The 23,526-nt window shown below is 37.1% G+C and overlaps 1 protein-coding gene across 1 annotated transcript in view; it reads right to left on the bottom strand.

The window, feature by feature from the left end:
* Window positions 1–400: 400 nt before the first annotated feature.
* Window positions 401–23,526, bottom strand: part of LOC110202402 (uncharacterized) — a 54,732-nt gene continuing 31,606 nt past the window's right edge. Inside the window, 2 exon segments of the mRNA XM_078145845.1 lie at window positions 401–9,606; window positions 16,541–16,559. Of these exon segments, the coding sequence (XP_078001971.1) occupies window positions 8,576–9,606; window positions 16,541–16,559 (1,050 nt within the window). The 3' untranslated portion in view covers window positions 401–8,575.

Genomic DNA, 23,526 nt, shown 5'->3' with positions numbered 1-23,526 from the left:
GGGTCTCTTATACTTACATTCCATAATAGTAGCTCAGAGATGTTTGAATATTATAACAATAAGTTTCATTATAAATACTTCACAATTCACCTGCCATGATGCTGTGAAAGGAAGTTGGAATATGGTTGCAGCAATAGCAAGAATGTTTCCTCAGGCCTAAGCTTAAACACCTAAACTGACCTACCATAGGTTTAATAGGACAAAACCTTTTTAATAGTTCCTTCTTCCATAGTACTGATAAGACTTTAGGACCTTGCCCAAGTGGAAGATCCAAAGGAACCTGACAAGTCCTCAATGAACTTTGCAGATAATGAAAATGTATAAGATATTTTGGACTTTTTCCAAACACCGAACGATTATCATTATTATCCATTTTATTTTTTTTTATTATTATCCATCTTAAAGCAAAACATAACCATGTAACAAACTGTTAACCACAATGACAACAGTTTCTAATAACTGATAGCTCATATTTACAATTTCACAACATTTTGATTGTAAGAGAAGTTAATCTCTTAATAATAGAAATACACTACACTCGAAGTATCATTTTCAATTAACAGTATTTCTTACACCATGATTTCCCAAAATTATGATTAAAAAAAAAAGTAAGAGCATGATAAAAATATGATAGTCTCAAAACATGAAACAAAACGTATTGCTGGTCATTACATTAATTCAGACACTAGCTGTGTAAACCCGGGCAAGTCACTTCACCCTGTTTGCCTCAGTTTCCTGATGTGTAAAATGAGTTAGAGAAGGAAGTAACAAACCATGCCAGTATCTTTACCAAGAAAACCCCAAATGGGGTCATGAAGAGTCAGACATGACTGAAACAATTGAACAACATTACCACATCAATTCAGTTGAATGTATTTCTGAATTGTCTTACATAGAATTTCTGAATTACCTTACACAGAAAATCATTTCATCACTTTACCAGTTTGGACATTCTATATTCACCGCATTCGCATGCCCGTATAGAGTACTTAAAATGAAATTACTCTTGGCATTGGTACTTACCTTTCCGAAAACAGAGCAATCTTGCCTTGAATAGAGATTTTCCCCAATTTCTCAAAACCCAAGATAAAGTCAAATCTTAAATTGACCATTATTCAATGTTGCTGTACAATTCCAGTTACTTTTCTACATCAACAAAAATACCAAAATCAATGAAATAAGGTTTGGAGACCATGAGAAATCTCAGAATTAATTTTAACTGAGGAGAAAAGAAGCACTTCTCCAATACAGAATAAAAATTTTACAGGCACAGAAGTCTTCCTCCTCTTATCTAAGTGAGATGTTACTTATCTTAAACTTTTCTTAATTCTCAACTTGTCTTTTGACGTCTGATGTACATTGTGATAGCTGATAAAGATGGAGATCTTGTATTACGCCAATGTGGGTAAAGAAAATCACCTGTTTTATATTCCTGCTCTTTGAGAAATCCAACCATTATGTCAAAAACAGTCTCCAAACCAACATTTCTCTTTCCTCACTCTAATTCAACCCTTCACTTTCCTTCACTACTTTCTCAATCTTCATCTTCCAATCATATCTCAATCCATCTACAAAACTTTTCCTCAACTGAAATCTCTTATATTCGGACAAATTAGCACAAGTTTTATTAAATGTATCAATTAATTGCAAAACCTTTTCCATGAACAAAATTGAAACTCCAAGGCTTATATGGAATTTCTCATTTTGTCAGGTACAACCTTTAATAGCAGCAATAAAATTCTACTAACTCATTCCCAGATCTCCAAGGTAAAATAAACACATTCTCCTAAAATGAAATTTTGCTTTCTGATTTAGACAAATCTTTTTCTTCCAAAATGGAAGAGAAGAGTTAATCATTGCATGAGCAGTGGTTCTTAAATGCCAGGTAAGTTTAGAAATTGCAGATTGCAAAACTGTTTGCTTCTCTATTTATTTATTTTTGCTTTAAAGCTTTCCTAGCATTCTCTATTTGGTGAAATCACCTCCTTCTTCTGTCCTAAAACAACAAATATCATTTTTTAGAAAGAGAGAATGTGAAAAAGGAGTCTAGGAGTGGTTTATATGTAATATTCTCAAAGTTTTTATTTTTATTTTTCCTTTAAAAATTACGAACAGCAGTATCCTTAAAACTCAATAGGATATTTCAGCATTTACAAAACAAAACAAAATAAAACACTGAAACCATAATATAGAAATTCACAGTAAAGAAATTATTTTTCAGTCACAAGTCTAATCTTTAGTTCACAATGTCATAAATTTTTGCAAGTAGAGAAACATTTTCCTTCTTTTTATTTGACTTTATCTCTGTATTCCCAACTTCGCCAGAATTAGAAAGACAAAGATGAGACTATATCTTTTTAAAGATTGAAAAAAAAATTTGCAGAGAAATTCTTATTCTTTTTCTTATTTTGTACTGAACACTTAAAGGAGAAAGTTTGTTATTAGAATTGGCTGGGTATCTGGAATGAAAAGGGCATTTCTTCTGCTAATGCCTAGGATGATGATGATGATAATAATAATAATAATAATAACAACAACAATAATAATAATAGTAATAATAACAGACACCACCAAGAGTTTATTTAAATCAGCCAAAATTTCACTGCAATGCAGCTAATAGTTGTATCTGGTGGTATTCCTGTCTCAGAGTCTCCATCCATCTTTCCCTTTCTGTCTTATTTCTCTCATTATTTATCAGGGATTTCATAGAGATATTTTTCTTGCCACTAAAAAGCAAGGTTGAAAAGAGTGATGACATCATCCCTTACATAAAAGAATATTGCCTCTGGGTTGCTTGTATTTCCAAAAAAGTGGGTGTTTGAGACTAGCATTGGGACACTGAGTGGAAAATGTGGCAAAGAATGTCAGCTCTTGTCCTCTGGTGAAAGCTCATAAGGAGACTTTTTTTTTCCTCAGGAGAAAGTTGATTTCATTAATTTTTTTACAATTTGCTTGACAAATTTTATGAACTTTAGAATTCTCCCCAGTAAGCCAATGCATGTTTGTTTGGGGAATTTAATTTCTATTTTGCCCTTTCAAATTTAGAAAATTTCATGATCAAGTGTACCAAACAATGGCCACGACTGTTCAGTAAAATAAAGAAAGTGTGGCCATTTAGTTTGATAGAGCTCAGCAAGTAGAGACTTAGGCACATCAGTTCTTGCTATAATTTTTTTCACTTTGCCAAAATATTACCAAGAGGGTTCAGTTCTAGAACAAAATGACCAGCTCCCACAATGACCACTGATTACTCTAACAAGTTTTGAGTTTTATGTTGGGCTCCTGTCATTATTTTAAATGGGATTCCACTAGCTAGTCAAGATTTACTCTAGATTTATCAGCCTCTATTCTGAATGAATGAAATCTCCATTATAGATTGAATTGGGAAATTGGATAGGAGGGGCAGCCAAGACACTCATTATATATAAATGACAGACAATCAGACAACACAATACAAGAATGTACAAAACACTAACTTGTCTCTGTAGATCTTTCAATTTGGAGTACAAAAGTGCTCGACTGCAACTCTTCTCTGCCCTCCCTGGGCCCCCTTCTCTAAAAGGTGCCAAATGGGTGCACTCATCATTGCATGTTTAAAGAGTTCTTTGAGTTGGGAGCCTGTGAGAGTTGAGTCATCTAGTCCCAGCTGCTGTGGCTAGAATTGTCACATGAATTTTCTAATCAATTTGACCAGCTATAGCCAATAAACTAGCACAATTAAGGACACGGACTTTATTACAATCAAGAGTGTGGCATATTCCATCAGCAGCTAATAGGGGATGAGTCATTCACAATTCAGCAAGCAATATTCATACATGATATGAAACATCTGGGGGGAAAGTGTCTGCTCTCTACAATGTAACTTGGTCATACAAAAAAAAGTAAGCTTTTTAAGGAAAATGTGAATCATTAACAACAGGCGATAGATAAAAGATGTATCCTTTTAAGTATAGCTAATTCTAATAAATCAAAGGGAAATGCCTATCAGTCTAGACAAGGGAGGGGTACATTCCAGAGACTCTGAAATCCTCCTTTTTACCAATTAAGCCTTTCTGTACCAAAAAGAAAGAAGAGACTGAAGGAAACCAGTTGCTGTAGCTGGTCTCCCAGTTCATGCCAACATCATATACAACAATAGACTGATACACAACAAAATTGAGTGTTATGTTTTTCCAGAAATTCACTTTTAATAGTTCTTAGAACCTCTGATAAAATTCATTTGTGAATCCATTTGGTTCTGGTTTTTGTTTATTTCCTTTGGTATTTTGTTTATAACTTATTCAGTTTCTTCTTCTGAGATTGAATTGTTCAATTTTTTTCTTGTTCTGTTAATTTGTATATTTTATATTTTATAAATATTAATTTATGTTGTTTAAGTTGTCAGTTTTGTTCACATGTAGTTGGGCAAAAATCTTTCTAAGTGTATCTCATTTGTTGTGAATTTTTCAATATTTTGGTAGTTAACTTGGTTTTCTGTTTTTAAAAAAAATCAGATGAGCTAATTATTCATTCATTTCAATTGATTATTAATAATTCCCCATATGCCCTCCAGAAGATGGGTTTCAATAGTTGCTGAAGTCAAAAGTCTCCACTGATCAGCACCCAATGTCCTTGGGATGAGCTTCTCTAAGCTGAACTCAGCTGAATTTCAGAGGACAGCCATGATGTGATAGGACCAATATTTACAAGCATTTCCATGACATAGATTGTTTCCAATTCACCCATGACATGGGGTAGACACACCTTTCCTCCTTGAAAAAGGATTGACTTTTCCTGAAAGGAGAAAAATGTGTACCTTGGATTGGCCGTTATACTAGGAGATTTTAAGCATACTGATACCCATTCAAGTACCCTAAGTTTCTACTTTCTCAGTTTACTCAATTCCCTTAACCATCTCTTTCATTATACCTCAGGTGCACATAGAGACAGTCTTAGCATTGAGTTTGTTACCCACAAATATTCCCTTCTGTGTTCTTGAACTTCGAAGTCTTTTTATATGATAATTATCCTTAACATTCTATCTTTCTTTTTCCCTTTTGACCTTACCACCTCAAAACTTCATTTCTTTCCCAGGTCATCACTCCTGTGCTGATAACACTTTCCTCCCTTGCCCATCTAACACCTTGGTTAGCTACGTCAATTACATGCTCTCCTTTGCATTCTTTGCCTCCTTGATATGTTGCTGGATCATATATTGACACCACAATTGGATTCCTTCCACCATTCCCTTTGTGCCTTTGTTCTAAATGAGCAGATTCCAGGATCACTGGTCTTTGTGTGTTTCCTGAGTGGCCTGCCTGGGAAGATTGGCTGGAGGAAATTTCCTGAATCAAAAGTCTGTTGAGGAGATGCTGCTGCTGGAGAAATGATTGGATAGAAATGCCTGAGAAAAGCAGAATGATTGGGCTATGGTGGGGGGGATTGAAGAGATAGATAGATAGATAGATAGATAGATAGATAGATAGATAGATACACACATATGTGTGTATGTATGTATATGTATATATACATGTGTGTATGTATATGTATATATGTATACACACACACACACACACACGCACACACGGTTGAGTTCACTGTCTCCTTATCCGTTATCCGTTATCTTATCCATTATCTCCTTCCTTCCCTGCTGATTCCAAATACACTCTGATCTCTCCTGTCCTTAAAGATCCTTCACTTCAGCCCACCTCTTAAACTGTCACCCATCTCCTCCCTTTCAGTCTCAAACTCTTAGAAAATTGATTGATTGATCAATAGATAAGCATTAATAAAAATATATACAAAGTAGTTACAATCTACACTTATTTCTCCATCTTCCAGTCACTTGTAATCTGGCTTCCATCTCTTTCTTGATAAATTCCAAATTGTTTCCCTAGTTCTCATCCTACTGGATTTGTAAGTTTCTCAATGTTGAACACCCTGTCTACCCTGCATGCTCTTCCAACTGCAATTTCCTTGAGAGGGTTCCCCCCTGATTCTGTTCCTACCAGTCTGACGTCTCACTTTTATTTGCTGGATCTTCATCTGTGTCCTAACCTCAAAGCATAATTTATCCCAGTGTTCTGTCCTAGGCCTTCTCTCACTTGTCTAACCTGTCTCCTGATGATATCCTTGGCTCACACAGGATTTGCTATCATCTCCATGCTGATGACTACTAGATCTATATATTCATCCCAAGTCTCTCCCTTGAGACCCTATCCTGCATTTCCAACTCCCTTTTCAACATTTCATATTGTAAGCATCTTAAACTCAACATGTCCAACTCTGAATGCATCTTCCTTCCCCCCTAAATCCATCTCATCTCCTAACTTTCATATTTCCATGGAGGGTATCATCATCTTTCCAGTTTCCTAGGTTCCCAATCTTGGTGTCTTCTTCAGCAGCTCCTGCCAGCTTGCCTCACATCTTCTATTCCTTGTTTAGCCTAATTCATTCAACCTTCCCAGTATCTCTCTCTGCTTTCCCCTTTTATCTCTTAAACCACAGCAATCCCAGTCTGGTCTCTATTCATCTATAAGCAGACTACTGTAATAAACCCATGATTGATCTCCTTGCATCCAGGCTCTGTTTTCAAATCTCTTTTCTATAAATCCTCCAAGTTGTTATTCCTTTTTTTTTTCCTTTTTAGGCAATTGGGGTTAAGTAACTTGCCCAGGGTCACACAGGCTAGTAAGTGTCAAGTGATTGATCTGAGGCCAGATTTGAACTCAGATCCTCCTGACTTCAGGGCCAGTGCTCTATCCACTGCACCACCTAGCTGCCCCCCAAGTTGTTATTGCTAAAGAACAATTCTAATCATATCCTCCTCAAGAAGGCTCCCTATTGCTAAAAGGACAAATAAATAAAATCACTTTTTGTTTTGACATTAGCTTCATCATGCACTTGCCCCTACTTATTTTTCCAGATTGATTTCACCTTATTACCCCTCCAAAATGGCCAAAATGCTTCTGCCAAAAAGGTTTCCTACCACATTTCATCTGTTGCCTCTAAAACTTTACACAGGATGCCTCCCCACCCCCATGCCCACCTGGTCATGAGTCCAAATCTTCCAACCCTTGCTCCATTGAAAACTCAGCTCAAGGATCACTTTCTACAAGAAATCTTAACTAATGAGAAGTCACTGTAAGAGTGAAGAATAGGATTAGTGTGATAGCCATAAAAATGAAATGATGGTGAAAATGAAATTATAAATGGTTATCATCAGAAAAATTTTTTTGAGGCCAGTGAGACTGGAAAATGCTAGATTTCACTCTCTCTAGGTAACACACAAGAAGAAAATGTCAGAAAGCAAATTGGATTCAGTAATCATAACAATAAATGCATATTCTTGAATATATTCATTAAAAGAATTATAAAACGAATCAAGGAAAAGTATTATTACAGGAAAAGTATTTGAAGCACAAACACATAGCTAAACTGAGCTAAAGCATGACTAGTTTTTCTCTCTTCTATGAATCCTTTGATGTTGGGTAAGATTTGTATTGTGTAACAAAGGCAAGAAAGAAGCATTTATTAAAGACTTACTATTTTTCAGGCTAAGTGCTAAAGAATTGACAATATATATACACACAGAAACATAGTCCTTCCCTTAAGGAGCTTGCATTCTGATTGGGAAGACAACACATAACAGGGAGTTGTAAAGTGGGATGATGGAGAGAGATGCAGATACCCATGTAAGGGTTTTTAGTGTTTTAATCCAGAAGGTCAGAAGAGGAGAATAAAGGTTGGCCATTCTGGTACCTTCACCAAAATAAAGGCCTGGAGAGGAACTCACCAATGGGAGAAAGGGGTCAGGGGTAAGAAGGACAGGGTTAGGGAAAGGGGTGAGGAGAGATCTTTCAAGTTGAGGAAATTCCAGGTACTGAGGGAATTTCTATGTTGAGACTAAAAATGAGGCATGGTGTTGAAATCCAGAAAGTCAAATGAAAAAATTGGAGGAGAATGTCTAGAGGAAAAGTCTTGGAAAACCTTCAGTTATTCATTACATTTCTATGAATTCAATCTAGTATAAGATGGCATGTTCCTTTTTGTACTGGCAAACAGCCTCAGACCTCATGCAAGGTTGACTGGAACATCCAGTGGGAACTGGTGCCCAGTGGGATCTAAGTTTCCCTTCCCCAAATAAATCTTTCTCCTACTTTTTGTCAATGGCCCTTCCCCTTTCCCCTTTCTGACAAGACTCCAAATCCCAGTACCCTCCCAGAGAAAATCTATACTTCCCTTTTCACTCAGACCCTGAGAACCATTTCCCCACCCCAAATTATGATGAACAGCCCCTGTTGGATAGAAATCCAGATACTTGCTAAGGACTGATGGGCATTTTCATCGATCCTATACTTGAACCCTTAAGATTTTGTGTCCCCCCCCTCCCATTTTGCAGCTGATGGAATGCATAGATGATTAGACTAAAAACTCCTTGAGGGTAGGGACTGACATCTTTTATTACTTGAAAACCAACAATTAGCCCAATGCCTGACACATAGTAAATTCTTAATAAATGGTTTTTCATTCTTCAGTTTCTAATGTTACATGCTGATCTGCCACAGGCTTTCCTAAACCAGTTACATTAAAAAGGCTATTCTCCAGGATGAATATTTACATGTTTATTATCACAAGAAGGCCTTTCTGCGCTTTTTACAAGATGTTTCTCTCCAGAATGAATCTTCTGATGTACAATGAGGTTTGAACTCCGACTGAAGGCTTTCCCACATTCATTACATTTATAAGGCTTCTCTCCAGTATGAATCATCTTATGCCTAATAAGCAGTGAACTCTGAATGAAAGCTTTCCCACATTCATCACATTTATAAGGTTTCTCTCCAGTATGAATTCTATGATGTTTAAAAAGGTCTGAGCTTTGAGTGAAGGCTTTTCCACATTCTTTACATTTATAAGGCTTCTCTCCAGTATGAATCTTCTGATGCACAATAAGGTTTGAGCTCTGAATGAAGGATTTCCCACACTCATTACATTTATAAGACTTCTCTCCAGTATGAATTATCTGATGTATAATAAGAGTTGAGCTTTCACTGAAGCCTTTCCCACATTCAAAACATTTATAAGGCTTCTCTCCATTATGAACTCTCTGGTGCTTAAGGAGGGTTGAGTATTGAGTGAAGGCTTTCCCACACTCCTGACATCTATAAGGCTTCTCTCCAGTGTGAATTCTCTGGTGCTTAACAAGAGTTGAATTTTGAGTGAAAGCTTTCCCACATTCATTACATTTGTAAGGCTTCTCTCCAATATGAGTCTTCTGATGTACAATAAGATTTGAGCTCTGACTGAAGGCTTTCCCACACTCATTACATTTATAAGGCTTCTCTCCAGTATGAATTCTCTGGTGCATAACAAGTGTTGAATTTTGAGTGAAGGCTTTCCCACATTCATTACATTTATAAGGCTTCTCTTTAGTATGAATCCTCTGATGTAAAATGAGAGTTGAGCTTTCCATGAAGGCTTTCCCACACTCATCACATTTATAAGGCTTCTCTCCAGTATGAATCTTCTGATGTCGAATAATTCTTGACTTGCGAGTGAATGTTTTCCCACATTCTTTACATTTATAAAGCTTCTCAACATTATGGTCTTTGTAATGTTCATAAAAGTCTGAACCTTGACTGAAGGCTTTCTCACATTCTTTATTTTTATTAGTGTTATCTCCAGTTTGAATCTTCCTTTTTCTCAAATTCCTTTCATACTTTACCTCCTGACTCTTTTCCTGGCTCTCACTTTCTCCACAAGTAGACAAGCAATGATCAGCACTGCTGAGATTTTCAGATTTCCCTTCATGGGATGATCCTTTCCCAGAGATATTCTCTTTTGGAGCTGTGTCTGTGGCAGTTCTTCTATGTTCCAAGTCTGAAAAACAGTAATATAAAATACAAATGTTACCAGTGCTCTGAACTTTGAGAAGGAAACTAGAGAGGAAGTAATGCAATGTGAAATTGGTTCCCAGAAAAAAGTAGTATATTGTGCAATAATTTTTGAAACCTCCTTTTTAGTTTCTCTAGAAATATCAAGAAACAGTATTTTCCCTAGTCTAACAATCCTTTTCAGACTTGTCCCTATTTGAAAGTACATAGATGTAAACTGATTCAACTATTATGGAAAGCAATTTGGAACTATGCTCAAAGGTCTGTAAAACTATGCATACCCTAGTATGCATAGTAATACCACTAGTAGGTCTGTAGCCCAAAGAGATAAAAAAAAAAAAAAAAGGAAAAGAACTTACATGTACAAAAATATTTATAGTAAGCCTTTATGTGGTGGCAAGGAATTAGAAATTGAGAGTATGCCCATCAATGGGAGAATGGCTGAACAAGTCGTGGTATATAATTCTCATGGAGTACTGTTGCGGTATAAGAAATAACAAGTGGGATGCTCTTAGAAAAACCTTGAAAGATTTACATGAACTGGTGCAAAGTGAAGTGAACAGAACCAGGAGAACTATGTATAGTAACAGCAAAATGCAATGATCCAAGCAATTCCAAAGCACTTAATGATGAAAAAGGTTATCCACCTCTGAAGAAAAAACTGATGGAGTCTGAATGCAGATTGAAGCATACTTTTAAAAAAAATATTTTTTCTTGTGGGTTTTCTTTTGGTTTGGTTTTCTTTTTTTTTTTTTTCCACAACATGACTAATATGGAAATACGTTTTGCATGACTGAAAATGTGTAACCTATGTCAAATTGCTTGCCTCTTCTGTGAGGGGGTAGGAGAGGGAGGAAAGAAAAAAACTTGGAACTCAAAATGTTTAAAAACAAATGTTAAAAATTGCTTTTACATGTAACTGGGGAAAATAAAATGTTAAAGAAATATATATAAAGAAACCATTAAAAAAAAAAGAAAGTACATAGATTGTCAAGACCAAGTAGTCATTTCTTAGCAAAATAGAAAAGGGTAAAAATAAATCCTTAAACAAAGGTTGCCTTTCCCCCTCCCCGCCCCACTTAATAGTATTTTTCCTATTACATATGAAGATAGTTTTCATTGTTCATTTTTATAAGATTTTGAGTTCCAACAAAGGTTACCTTTTAAAAATCATTGTATTCTCCAGACTCTAAATGGACTGGGCTACTGCCCACCTAGAAGCACTGCCCTTGGCTCCATTTAAAAGGATTAAGATATTGATCAGGGAGAGCAGGTCCTCATGGTTCCTGAACACTTGAGTGCACAGAACACTTGAGAAGATTGGTCCCTTCAAAACTGGACTCAACCAAGCTTCCAGGACAACTTTGTCAGCTCTGGTCTCCTCATGGTATCAGTGTGCTCCTAGCACTATCCCTGCTCCTCTTCTTCCTGGTGAGTTCCTACCCAGAAACTCCATTTGAGGAAGCATCTGAACCAGCCATGGTCACCTCAAACCTGGTCTACCCCATTATCCCCACTCTACTTCTCCACCCTGCTCCCATTTGTGTACTTCCTTCCGCTTCCTACTTTTCAGCCTGTTTTTTACATGGTGACTTTCTTCATTAGAACTTTGAAGGCCAGGAATGTCTTTCTTTCTTTTTAAAAAAAATTTTAGTCGTATTCCAGTTCATGGCACATCATAAACACTTAGTAAATACTCTGTGTATCTATCTATCAAGGGAAGAACTGATTAATGACTACTCTTTTAGAATTTTAACCCCAAAGTGTATTTTAGCATATTATAATATTATTCATATTCAAGTTTTCTATAAATGTTGCTCCAGATAATTGTGGGTGAAAGGACATGTCTGAGGGTATGGAGGTGGGGGTAGCATAGACCATGTCAATTTGTACAGATCACTCTCAGATAAAAAAATGCTTTAATTTTGAACAATATTAGATTTTAAAATTATTTCTGACAGATTCATGCCTAAAATATAGAGTATGGTATACATATGTGTGTATATACATATGTACATACATATGTACACACATGCACACACTATATACATGTTATGTATATATGACTATATAGCAAAAAAAAGAGCTTTTAGTTTACTTTCAGTCTGTCAATAACCATTTGTTAAGTGCCTACTATGTGCCAGGTATGCTAAGTGCTAGGTAGAAAAAGAGGCAAAAGACAGCCCTTGCACTCAAGGAATGCACAGTCTAATGGGGGAGACAAGAAGTACGCAATTATGTACAAACAAGCTACATACAGGGCAAATTCAAAATCATTGCTAGAGGAAAGGCACTAGATTTAAGAGGGGTTGGGAAAGGATTCCTATAGAAGATGGGATTTCAGTAAGGATTTTCAAAAAGTGGGGGAAGCCAGTGGGTACAGATGAGGAGAGAGAGTATTGCAGGTATGGCAGAAAGGGAGAAAAAATACAAGAGGCAAAGTGATGGATCCTTCTGTCTGTGGCACAGCAAAGAGACTGTTGTCACTGGACCAGGAGTATGTGGGGGGAATGAGGCATAAAAATATTGGAATGGTGGGAAGGGCCTGTCTTTGCATCCTAAATGAAGGGTTTTGTATTTGATTCTTGGGAAGTTTGACTCATTGGTCTTAGTTAATTCTGATAAAAATATCTGATATCTTTATAGGGCTTTCAGTTTTGCCACGTGTTTTCCATGATGTGATCATGGTAACTACACACCGATAAAGGTACTATGGAGAAAGAGAGCCCTATTTAACAGATGAGGAGGAGAGAGAGGTTCACAGAGTTTCGATGTCTTACCCAGTGTAACAGGTAAATGAACAATAGATAACACCTATATGGCACTTTTGCTTTCCTCCTAGGAAAATTGGGGTATGAGGGTTATTATTATCCAGAACAGTTTATTTGTACTTGATTTTTTCCCCTCCAGCTTGTAAGTATCCCCCCTACCCCAGCCCCACAATAAATTTCTGGATATCCAAGTGAGAAAGAGATAGAAGTGTGCAGGTAGGGTCCTAAGGGAAACATAGCATAGGACATTTATCACAACCATTCTGTCTTAGGGGCTCCCAGAGCTTTTGCTTTTGCAGAATAGACATCTCAATGACTTGCATGCTCAATGATAGAGCATGGTATTGGATCAACAAAGTGATTAACAGATTTTTCTAGTGGGCCAGTTACATACTGGGGCACCTAGGGGACGGAGTGAAGAGAGAAAAGTGAGGAGGAGCTGGGACAGAACCGTGAGAAGCATTCATGGTCCTAATGGACATAATATGGATGAAGATTAAATAAAAAGTGATTAACAGAAGGGAAGGGAAGCAGGAACAAGTATTTATTAAGCATTCACTACGTGCCAAGGAAATTAAGTGTTCAGGTGACTTGCCCATGATCACTTGGTTACAACTAGTAAAATCTGAAGTCAGATTTGAACTCAAGTCTTCTTGATTCCATGCCTAGCATTCTATTCATGGTTACTTTTCAAGAGCGGTCAGCCATGTCAGAGGAAAATCAAGAGAGAGTGGTGTCATAAAATTCCCAAGAGGAGAAATGAAGTCCACTGCCAAATCCTACAGAGAGGTCAAGAATGAGGGATGAGAAAAATATCACCAGATTTGCCAATTACGAGATCATTGGTAACTTTGAAGGGTACAGTCTCACTTGAGGAGAACTCAAGGGAGAGGGTGGAGGGTTCAGAAAACCCACTACATCCCAGAAATGGAGATTTGGAAGGGACCCAAGCCACCTTCAACACCTTCAAGCACAAGCAGGACCAGAAATGAAGCACTTTTTTTTTGCCTATTCCTGGAGTTTTCTGTCTCCTCCTCTTTATCTCTTAGAGTCCCTGATTTCCTTTAATTGTCAGCTAAAGTCCTACCTTTTCTAAGAAGTCTTTCCCAGTCCTTTTTAACCTTATTGTCTTCCCTCTTAACCCTAATTTATCCTATTTATTTCTTGTCTATAGATAATTGTTTGCATATTATCTCTCATTAAACTGTAAACTCATTAACAAGAAGGACTATTTGGTTATTTTTTATTTTTATGTTTTTCTTTGTATACTCCATGTTTATCACAATGCCTATGTAGTAGATATTCACTAAATGCTAGTTAACTAACATTTATTAACATGGTATAGCAAGAACAGTATGTACAAAACATTTCCCTGACAAAACCTGAGCCCATTTTCCTATAAATACATCTAGCCTGAGTGGGCACATATGTAAGTTATTCTACCAATGAGGCTCAGATATAGAGGGAACACATGGAGTAAGAAACCAATACCTTCAACCCTATAGTGTCTCTCCATACTTTCTTTATTTTTCTGTCCTGAGGCTCCTCTTTCCTTAGTGCAATGTCTCTCTTGTAGACTTTGCTCATCTAGGGCCATTGGGCCTGGTCCTCCGTCAAGCACCACTTCCAGCCACCAGGGACAATTCTCTCCTGGGTTCATAATTGGCTCTGTGCTCTCTTTCATTTTAAATTGAGAAATTAGCTCTATTGCAAAGCTTCCTGGCCAACATGGATATGGGAAGTGTGAGGAAAAACTCCTCCCCTCCTCCCCTTGAGCATTGTGGTATTAACACAAGAAAAAAGCAAAGACTGACCCCATCTCAACAATTTCTTCATTCATATCTATCTTTCTTCTATGCTGCCATTGTCTGTATTCCACAGAACTCTCCTGCTTTGACTGTGTCCCAGACCTAACAAGCTTAATTTTTTTTTAACAGGTCACCAGATACCTGAATGATCTTCAGCCCAGCAATGGAAAAGTGCCTGATAATTCTATTAAAGTTAACTTCTTCACATCTGATAAAGGGGTAACAAAGTGAAAAAAGGAATTTCTTACTACACAATGTCTCTCTTAGCTATGCCTTTTTAAAATTTTATCTGCTAAGCTTGGGTGGGAGGGAATGCTTTCCTGAACTTCATCCTTGTTTCCAGAAACTCATCTTCTTGCAAGGAAACATCCAGACTGAAATTCATACTTCCTCAGTACTCCCATCACCCTCTTGGATAGAGTAGAGATTAATGAAGCTCTTATTAGAAAAACAACTGATCTGGAAAACAGATTCAGGAGAGATAACTTTAAAATTATTGGATTTCTTGAAAGCCATGCTCAAAAAGAGACATCATCTTTTGAGCCTAGACATCATCTTTCAAGAAATTATTAAGAAAAACTGCCCTGATATTCTAGAACCACAGGGTAAAATAGAAATTGAAAGAATCCACCAATCACCTCCTGAAGATCCCAAAATGAAAATTCCCAGGAATATTATAGCCAAATTCCAGAGTTCCTAGGTTAAAGAGAAAATATTGCAAACAGCCAGGAAGAAACAATTCAAGTATTGTGGAATCACAGCCAGGATATCACAAAATTTAGCAGCTTCTACATTAAGGAATCAAAGGGCTTGGAATATGATATTCTGGAGTGTAAAGGAACTAGAATTACAACCAAGGATCACCTACCCAGCAAAACTGAGTATAATCCTTCAGGGGAAAAATATGGATAGTCAATGAAATAGAAGACTTTCAAGCATTCCTGATGAAAAGACCAGAGCTAAATAGAAAATTTAACTCCCAAATACAATACTCAAGAGAAGCATAAAAAGGCATACAGGAAAGGGAAATCATAAGGGACTTAATAAGGTTAAACAATTTACATTCTTACATGGGAAGATGATATTTATAACTCATAAGAACATTCTCATTATTAGGGCAGTTAGAAGGAGTGTATATAGACAGAGGACACAGGTGAGTTGAACATGAAGGGATTATATCCCTAAAAAATAAAATTAAAGGGAAAGAAAGAGGAATGCACTGGGAGAAAGGGAAAGGGAGAGGTAGAATGGGGTAAATTATCTCACATAAAAGAGGTAGGAAAGAGCTAGCACAGTGAAGGGGAAGATGGGGCAGTTGGTGGGGAATGTTTGAACCTTATGCTCATTGGAATTGTCTCAAAAAGGGAATAACATACACACTCAATTGGGTATAAAAATCTATTTCACCCAACAGGAAAGTAGGAAGGGAAGAAGATAAGAGAAGGGGAGTGCTCATAGGAGGGAGGGTGGATTGAGGGAGGCAAAACACTTTTGAGGAGGGACAGGCTGAAAAGAAAGAGAGAATAGAACAAACAGGGAGGAGTTAGATTAGAGGGGAATACAGTTAGCAATCATAATTGTGAAAAAAAAATTTTGAAGCAAATTTCTCTGATAAAGGCCTTATCTCTCAAATATATAGAGAAATGAGTCAGATTTATAAAAATAGAGGCCATTCCTCAACTGGCAAGCGATCAAAAAATAAGAACAGTTTTCAGATGAAGTAATCAAAGCTATCTATAGCCATATGAAAAAATGCTCTAAATCACTATTGATTGGGGAAATGAACATCAAAACAATACTGAAGTACTACCTCACACCTATTAGATTGGCTAATAGGATAGAAAAGGAGAATGCTAAATGTTGGAGGGGATGTGCAAAAATTGAGACACTAATGCACCATTGGTGAAGTTGTGAATTGATTCAATCATTATACAGAGCAATTTGGAACTATGCTCAAATATCTAAAGCAGCTCTTTTCTGGTAGCAAAGAATTGGAGATTGAGGGGATGCCCGTCAATTGGCTAATGGTTGAACAATTTGTGGTATATGATTGTGATGGAATACTATCATGATATAAGAAATGATGAACTAGATGATCTCAGAAAAACCTGGAGAGACTTAAATGCAAACTGATGCAAAGTGAAATGAGTAGAACCAGGAGAACATTATTCACAGTAATAGCAATTTTGTAAGATGATCACCTGTCAATGACTTAGCTATTCTGAGCAATACAATGATTTAAAACAACTCTGAAGACTTCTGAAAAATGTTATCCATCCAAAGAGAAAGAACTGATGAAATCTGAGTACAGATTGAAGCATACTCTTTTACTTTATGTATTTTCTTGGGTTTTTATTTTGCTCTATGTTTTCTTTTACAACATGACTACTGTGGAAATATGTTTTGCATGATTACATGTGTATAACCTATATCAAATTGCCTTCTCAGTGAGGGGAGTGGGGAGGGATAGAGAGAATTTGGAACTCAATTTAAAAAATGAATGTTGAAAATTGTTTTCGCATGTAATTGGGAAAAAATAAAATATTAAATTAAAAATATAAAAAATAAAAAGATTATATTTATAACAGAAAGAATTTGGTATAACTTCTTTTCTCATTTTTTCAAACAGCTGATATAATATTGGAATTATTCTTTAAATGTCAGATAGAACTTGCTTGTAAATCCATCTGGATCTGCTTTTTTTTTTCTTTTGGAAGTTCATTTTATGGCTTTTTCAGTTTCTTTTTCTAGGATTAGATTATTTGAGATTTAAGATTTACATTTCTTGTTCTGTCAATCTAGGCATTTAATATTCTTTTGTAAATATTCATTTTAGACTGTTGGTTTTATTGGTATATAATTGAGTGAAATAGCTCCTAATAATTTGTTTTATTTCTTCTTTATTGTTTGTAAATTCGCCTTTTTAATTTTTGACACTAATAATTTCGTTTTCTTCTTAATTTTTTTTCATCAAGTCAACTAATGACGTCAATTTTATTACTGTTTTGGGGGCAGCTAGGTGGCGTAGTGGATAGAGCACCAGCTCTGAAGTCAGGAGGACCTGAGTTCAAATCTGGCCTCAGACCAAACACTTGACATTTCCTAGCTGTGTGACCCTGGGCAAGTCACTTAACCCCCATTGTCTAAAAAAAAAAAATTATTACTGTTTTCAAAAAGGGAACTCCTAGTTTTATTTATTAATTCATTTTCTTTCAATTTTGCTTATCTATTTAAATTTTTTTCAGTATTCAAATTTTGATGTTTAATTGGGAATTTTTGTCAGTTTTCTAGATTTTTTTAGTTGCAAGATTAATTTATTGATCTACTTTTTCTTTCTTTTATTAACAAAAGTGTTTAGAGATATAAATTTGCTCCTACATACTGTTTTGGTGGCAGTCCCCAAACTTTCATATACTGTCACATGGTTGTCATTACTTAATGAAATCATATTTTTAAAAATGATTTGTCTTTTGACCCTATTTTTTTAGTGCTCAGTATACAAACAATTTTGAATCCTTGATTCAAAAGCCCTTAATTAAATATTATTTTGCCTGCATCATGCTCCACAAAAGATATGTTTAACATTTCGACTTTTCTACATTTGTTTGTGAAGCCTATGTGCCCTTATTAATGATCAATTTTTTTTGTGAAGGTACCATGCAGAGTTGAGAAATAGATATACTCTAATCTATTCCCTTTCAACATCTTCCAGAGGTCTATCATGCGTAACATTTCTGAAATTTTGTTTAAGTCCCTGATTTCTTTTTATTTCTTTTTGTTTAGATTTAACTAGGCCTCTGGAAGATAAATTTAGATCCCCTACTCCCCACTATTATAGCTTTATTGTCTATTTTCCCCCATAACTCATTTAATTTTTCCTTTATGAATTTAGATGCTATGCCATTTGGTACATATATGTTTAGTATTGATATTAATTCATCATCTATGCTTCCTTTCAGAAAAATGTAGTTTCCCTGTTTATTTATTTTAATTAGTCTATTTTTGCAATTGCTTTTTCTGAGATAACGATCACTAATCTTTCCTTTTTTTCCCTTGCTTTGGCCAAAGCATAATAGATTCTGTTCCAGAACAGAATCTCCTATCTTCATCAGTGAACTGAAAAGAGTGAGTAAAGGTGCAGCCAGTATTGAAAAGGGTGGCTATGGAGGCTGCGTCATTAGGGGACCTAGATTTCTGTTAAGAGCTAGAAGATGGAAGGAGTGAGAGAGAAAAAGATTTCAGATGATGGGATATTTGTTGCCTCTGGAAAATCAGTCCAGAGGGCACAGTAGAAGAGGGTGGCATTTGTTTGGAACTTTGGGATGAGAGGGTTGAGAGGTTTGGGAATAAGAAATCCAGTGGGGGGGTGGGCAATGAGGTCTCGTTCAGGGGTTCAGAATCACAAAGATATGTAGGTATGATGGAGAGTGAGAATAGTCATTGAGTGGAAGGCACTATTGCACTTCCCAAAGGAATCTGGGGATAAGTGAAGCAGGAGGCGGAGGGTATTCTGTCAGATGGGAGTTCCTGTTTCACTACTCCTCTTTCCTCCAAAGAATGGAGGCTAGGCAGGAAACAGCAGCAAGAGACAGAAATCAAAGCACCACAGTAGAAGAAGTTCTTGCTCCCCACCAGCTTTCCTCTTCCTCTTCCCTCAAGGGACAGGTACAGCAGGAGATAGAAGGACTGAGGTCAAACGAAAGGTTTCTCCTCTTTGCATTAGAGTTCTCCATATCAGGGGGATCAGGAGCAGCAGAAGGTGCCATGCAGATAGAAGTTTTCTAGCGTGGCCCCTTGCTGCATTCACTTAAGGGACATGCACTGCAAGAGATGGAAGGTTCCTGATTTATTAGGAGAAAGATAGCTAGGTGGGACAATGGTTAGAGTGCTGAAAACTCATCTTCCTGAGTTCAAATCCAGCCTCAGACACTTCCTAGCTGTGTGACCCTGGGCAAGTCACTTAACCTGTTTGCCTCAATTTCCTCATTCTCCAGCTTGGAAATGGCAAACCACACCAGTGACTTTGCCAAGAAAATTGGACATGATTGAACAATAATCACTTAATCTCTTATTGCCTCATTTTGTGTTCCCTCCTGTTTCCCTGTTGGGTGACATATACTTCTGCACCTAAGTATGTGTGTATTTGTGTGAATGTGTTTTTTTCTTTCCTCCAGTTCAGATGAGAGGTTCAAAGGTCACTCACTCCCCACCCCCCAGTTACCTCATCCTGTTTTTTAGTCTTATACTTCAGCACTACAATCATGTGAAATAATTTTCACCATTCTCCTCCCTTTACCTTCCCCACCCTGCTGTGCATTCCTCTCCCCTTCCCTTTCTAATCTTATTTTAAGATCATCAAAGCATTTCCACCACTCAGGGCCCTCAATCAAATTAGACTTCCTCTAGGACCACTGATGAGGACAGAGTTCTGAGGAGATTCACGTATTGTCTCTCCTTACAAGAATGTAAACAGTTCATCCTTGCTTTAGCACTTATGGTGATTAATTGCTCATGTTTAATTTTTTTATGCTTCTCTTGACTCACATGTTTATATATCAAATTACCTCCGCAATTCTGGTCTTTTTTTCTACAATGATTGGAAGTCCTGTACTTCATTAAAGATTTGTTTCCCCCCTATAGAATTATACTCAATTTTTGCAGGTAAATTATTCTTTATTGTAAGCCTGTGTATTTTGCCTTCTTAAATATCGTGGTGTACTCTCCTCTTGTTTAGATAGGCAGCTGGTAATCTTTCCTGATGCTGACTTCGGCTCCTTGGTACTTGAGTTTTCTTTCTTTCTGGCTGCTTGCAGCATTTTTTTCTTTGCCCTGAGAGCTCTAGGTCTTGCGTGTAACATTCCCAGGAGCTTTTATTTTCGAGTTTCTAGCAGGAGATAACCAGTGGATTCTTTCTATTTCTACCTTTTCTCTTAGTACTAAGACACCTGAGCAATTTTCTTTTGTGATTTCTTGAAGTATAATATCTAGGCTATTTTTTAAATAATGATTTCAGGTAATCCAATGATTCTTAAATTTCTCTCCTCAATCTTTTTTCCAGGTCATTTGTATTTTCTATGACATACCTTATATTTTCTCAAGTTTTTCAGCCTTTTGACTTGAAAAATTTGTTGTTGTTGTCTTATGGAGTCATTAGCTTCTAATTCTCAATGCTAAACTTTCCAACACTGTTGTGAAGATCCAATGACAATATATGTGTGCGTGTGTGTATACATCCATCCATACACACATATACATACACACGCATACATACATACATGTCTTATATGTCTTTTAAAACCTTAAGGCACTATATGACAACTTGTTGAATCAGCAAAGGTGCCTTGAAGAAATGGCTCTTGAGCTGAGTCTTGAAGAATTGGATCTGAGGAGGTAGAGCATTCCATATGAAATACTATGGATGGGAAACAAGGAGGCCATAGTATGTGGGGATAAAGTAATGTGGAATCAGTTTGGACTGTTAAGTCAGAAGTAGCATGTGATGGCTTCTAATACCAAACTTGAGCCACATGATTATGAGGAGAAGAAAAGTGGCATGGTGAGTCAATAAACATTTATTAAGTTCCTACTATGTGCACGGAACTGTGTCCTTCAAAGGGATCCCATGAGAAAAATGATTTGTAAACCTTAAAGTGCTGGAGAAATTGGGACCTGGCATAATAGTTATCATGACTTTGATTTGGATGCTGTAAGAAGGATGGATTTGGGAAGAGCCAGCCTGAAAGACCAAAGAGAGGCTACTGTAATAGTCCAAGTAAGAAGCGATGAGATGCTAAACTAGAGTTGTCTTGTCAGAAGAGATAAGAGAATGTACATGAAAGATTCTAAGGAAGGACAGAGGATAAGACTTGGCAACTGGTTGGACATGGTGGATGAAGGAGAGGGAACAGTAGAGGAACATACCGATGCTGGGCACCTGTGTCCCTGGAAGAATGGGGGAGCCCTGACCAGAAGTAGAAAAGTTGGCACAAAGGGGAAAGGTAAAGTTTACAGGGGAACATAATGGATATGTTAAGTTTGAGATGCTTAAAGTATGAAAAGTACGAATGATATTGGAGTTGTTGGACTAGAGCAAAGGAGAGGTGGAAGGATTGATCATATAGAAAACTGGGAGCCATCAACATAGAAATGATAGAAGGACCTGTGTGAGGGTACTTTTTCAGGAGAAACAAGATGGAAAACAAAGAGAGAGGACCTAGGATGGAGCTCTGGGAGACAGCCGGACACAAAGGTCAAGATATTATATGCTGATTTTTTTAAAAATGAGAGTCTGTCTATAAAAACAAAGGGACATTTAATGACATTAGCTGACTCTCCTTTGTACCTGCTGCCATGCCTGGTTTCAGCTCCATGGAGCAAGATGCTCCCATGCCAGGCACCCTCTGGTGTCTCCCTCCTTTCTCCTACTTTCCTGCCTCCTTTCATGTGTTGGGTCCCCCACTCCCCACTTTAGATTGTAAGCTCCTTGAGAGCAGGGACTGTCATTCTTTTATTAATTGTATTCCCAATGCTTAGCACAGTGCCTGGCACATGGTAGGCACCTAATGTTTTTGGATTGAATAGCTTATTGAAAGGAAGAGGAGTAAAATGTAAGGATCTGGGATAATGTATGAGTTCAGGGAGCATTTGAAGGCAACCTGGAAGTCAAAGTATAAGGAGGAATTGAGCCAAAGCTTTGGGACATCTGTAACCCCTTTCCTGCTTCACAAATCTGCTATATTCTTCTCAAATATTTCAATCAAATATTTCCCTATGATTTGCCTCCTTGTAGATCTCTAGAAGTTCATCTATATTTCTCAAGAAGGGCCCTTAGGAAATCTTACCCAATTCCAGTGATTCAGGGATCTACTCCTCCCTCTGACCTCCAGTACCTGCCTCCTGTAGCCACAGAGGGATAAAACTAGTGGTATGTTTGAGACAGCTCAAAATGACTGGAGAGAGAGCTGATTCTTAAATTTTCATTGTGAGCGCTTAGAAATTACAAATAAGGGCTCGGTTTACTGATGATAAATGCTAACAATGCAGATTAAGCTTAAAAGTGTCATGGGTCCGTTTTGGGGAGTGGTGGTGCAGGGGCAGAGCTGGTTATTAAATATTTACCAGCAGACCTCAGGATAAAGTTGTTGTCTCCCAACAATGGTTATAGAAAAGACTGGACACTTCTAGAACTTAACGATTGCCTGAAGTTCTGGATCAAAGAGGAAAGCAGGTAGGAGAGGAAAGTGTGGAGAAGAATCCAGTGTCGTCATCTCTCATGCCTTGAAGCCTATAGAAATCCTCAAGTTCCCCAAAGAGGCAAACAGTATTTTGAGGAAGCTTCACCATCAATGAAAGTAAGTGGGAGCAAAAGGGATGCTGAAAAATCGTGGAATTCCCACCTCGCAGAGAACACTTTATCAAGGACTACTACAGGCCTAAATAATGAGGGCCCCTAAGAATTCCCACCTTGTTCAGAACTTAACCTGGAATGTGCTACCTCTCCTACACTCTCTAGTGTTTTTCATAGGAATGGGTGCTGTATTTTGTCAAAAGCTTTTTCTGTATCTATTGAGATAATCATATGATTTGTTAATTTTGTTATTAACATGGTGAATTATGCTGATTGTTTTCCTAATATTGAACCAGCCCTGCATTGCTGGTATAAATCCCACCTGATCATAGCATATTATCCTCCTGATAAATTGCTGTAATATCTTTGCTAATATTTTATTTAAATTTTTTGCATCAATATTCACTAGGGAAATTGGTCTATAATTTTCTTTCTCTGTTTTGGCTCTTCCTGGTTTAGGTATCAGCACCATATTTGTATCATAAAAAGAATTTGGTAGGACTCCTTCTTTGCCTATTTTTCCAAATAGTTTATGTAGTATTGGAATTAATTGTTCTTTAAATGTCTGGTAGAATTTGAATGTGATACACCTCTACAGAGACAGTGGACAGTTTCAGGTGAGACTTCTTGGCCTCTTTTGAGCACATGACTATACCAAGAAGGTGGCAAGAGGGGAGGCATGTTTGTTTCTCTTCCAAGAGGATACTAACTGTTCTTTAAGCACAGCT

The sequence above is a fragment of the Phascolarctos cinereus genome, unplaced genomic scaffold (assembly GCF_003287225.1).
Source record: "Phascolarctos cinereus isolate Bilbo 61053 unplaced genomic scaffold, phaCin_HiC Scaffold_726;HRSCAF=1367, whole genome shotgun sequence".
NCBI lineage: Eukaryota > Metazoa > Chordata > Mammalia > Diprotodontia > Phascolarctidae > Phascolarctos > Phascolarctos cinereus.
This window is presented reverse-complemented; position numbering and strand designations above follow the sequence as displayed.